The sequence below is a fragment of the Lottia gigantea genome (genome assembly GCF_000327385.1).
Source record: "Lottia gigantea unplaced genomic scaffold LOTGIsca_134, whole genome shotgun sequence".
In the NCBI taxonomy this organism is placed as follows: domain Eukaryota; kingdom Metazoa; phylum Mollusca; class Gastropoda; family Lottiidae; genus Lottia; species Lottia gigantea.
In genome coordinates, this window is record NW_008707502.1 from 220,182 (window position 1) to 222,278 (window position 2,097).

General features: G+C 33.9%; 1 protein-coding gene across 1 annotated transcript; it reads right to left on the minus strand.

The window, feature by feature from the left end:
* Nucleotides 1–205: 205 nt before the first annotated feature.
* LOTGIDRAFT_238177 (hypothetical protein) lies at nt 206–1,884 on the minus strand (the record flags this gene model as incomplete). The annotated part of the gene is made up of 5 exons (XM_009049340.1): nt 206–352; nt 564–610; nt 790–954; nt 1,247–1,389; nt 1,826–1,884. The coding sequence occupies 5 exons, from the start codon at nt 1,882–1,884 to the stop codon at nt 299–301; spliced, it is 468 nt and encodes a 155-aa protein (XP_009047588.1). The 3' UTR covers nt 206–298.
* Between the last annotated feature and the right edge of the window lie 213 nt (nt 1,885–2,097).

The window sequence follows — 2,097 nt, forward strand, 5'->3', positions numbered from 1 at the left end:
AACTAGATCCTTTCTATTTGTAATGCTATTGGGTATACTCAAAATATATTTCACTGAATATATTGTGCACCCCTTCTGTATGGGCTTCTTATGGTGTCAAATCTGCGTCTTATAATACCCAAATATACGGTACATTAAATGACATGATTTGCACTATCGATTTGTGCCTCAAACACTGCATAACATCATCACAAAGGCAACAGACTGAATCTGGTATATATTTTAATAAAGAAAATTAGAGTAGCAAATTGTAAACACCGTGATGAATTCAAAATTTAATATTCAATGTAGGTACATTTTAACCAGCAGTTTGGTTAGATTTCACTTTCAATACGTACAAGATGGTGAACAACTGAAAAAGATAATTCAGAAAACATGTTCCAATATGATAAGGTAACAGAAGAAGTTGGCATGTTTCTTGCTGCTATTATAAAATGAGTTACGAAGTTAGAGGATACGCCTGTGCATTAATCTTGATCTTTGAAAGATAGCTTCAATGACATGAAATGATAATTTATCCAAAATAATGCGTAGAAGACCACAAGATACCACAATATACAAACCTCTGTGAAGTAATCTTCGAATTCAAGTTTTGATACTTTTCCATCTTCTGCAAGAGTAATAAGAAAACGGCTCAACGTGAGGAAGAGGGTGACAAGAGTAGGTTGGGTAAATGTTGCAAGAAATACAAATTCGAGATTGACCAGCATAACTTTGTTTTTCACAACTGATGCCCATAAATGCATTCTTGATTAAGCGAACATGGAAAGTAAAGACGGCATAACTTACTGTTCTGGTCGATTTTGTGGAAATAAAGAGGTAAATCTGAATCTGTAACATATCCACTCTTGTCCATGTCTAATTCCAAAAATAGACCTTTAGCTACAATGGTCACATTAGGTTCTCTGGCAGCAAATCCGGCAATGAATTCAGCTTCGGATACTTTACTATCCTCTGAAACAGTTAAAAAAAATATTTATTGGCACTTTGATTGGAATGCATGTTTCGGCAACAGTATAGTATAGATTTAAAGTTTGTATAAGGATTGACCGATAAAGTGGGGGATGTAATAGTTAAAATTATGATTTGCAATCCATTTGTAATCTGGAATCTAATCAAGTAGGGAATAGGTGACCTGTCCAAGCCACTTTCTTTTGTGAAGAATTTGATATGTTAAAAAGACCAACAAAACCTAGCTGTTTCTGAACTAAATGATTCCTTTTTAAAATGAAGCTAATGTTCTTACTGTCGGTATCATATTCTACGAAGAGATGTTTCATATCATCTTGATCGAATTCATTATTATGATTGGAATCGGCATGATCGAAAAGACCTGCTGAACTTTTTCTTACGATGTCCTTAAACTTCTTCACTACATCGACTGTTGATCTGAAATATTTATTTATCTGTTATTAAAAAGACTGCATGACAATGATGTTTTTTAAGTAGACCCTCAAGAAATCTGTGAGATGGTCACTGTCAAAATATCTTTGACCCCTATAGGAACCTGGGGAAAGCATGTAGTTACATAGAGAATAACTTCAAATTCTAAAAGATTACTAAGAAAATAGTCACTCACGGTGTTGTTTGGCTGTAAGCTATGGCCAGAATACTAAGGAAGATCAAAGCTCGCATAATGGATTCTACAAAATAATTCAAGATCATGAAATACAAAAGAGATTAAATCGCAGGAGCGAGGACGACTATCAAGGAATCTCTCGTGCCCATATAAAGGTATTTTTATAGTCAGATAATGATTATGACCGTAATGGCGTAATACTTTTTGAAAAGACGGAAAATAAGAAAACAAAAAATAGGTGCTCACCGTCTGTCTGGATCAAATGGTATACTACTTGTGAGAATACAGCTGATATTTTGTGTCATTTTATAGGTATGAAATAGATAAGATAATAAAACATAACGTAGGTTAGGAACTGATAAGGAACCTGTACGGTGTCTTTAAGAACGTGTCATCTTCAAAGTTTTTATACTCGCAAATCGATACAAAATCTAAGTTGTTATCTTTAGTAATGCACCTTAAGACCTTGTGTAATTTCAAAATTTGAAAATGTCTGGAGACAGATGATGAGAATCAAT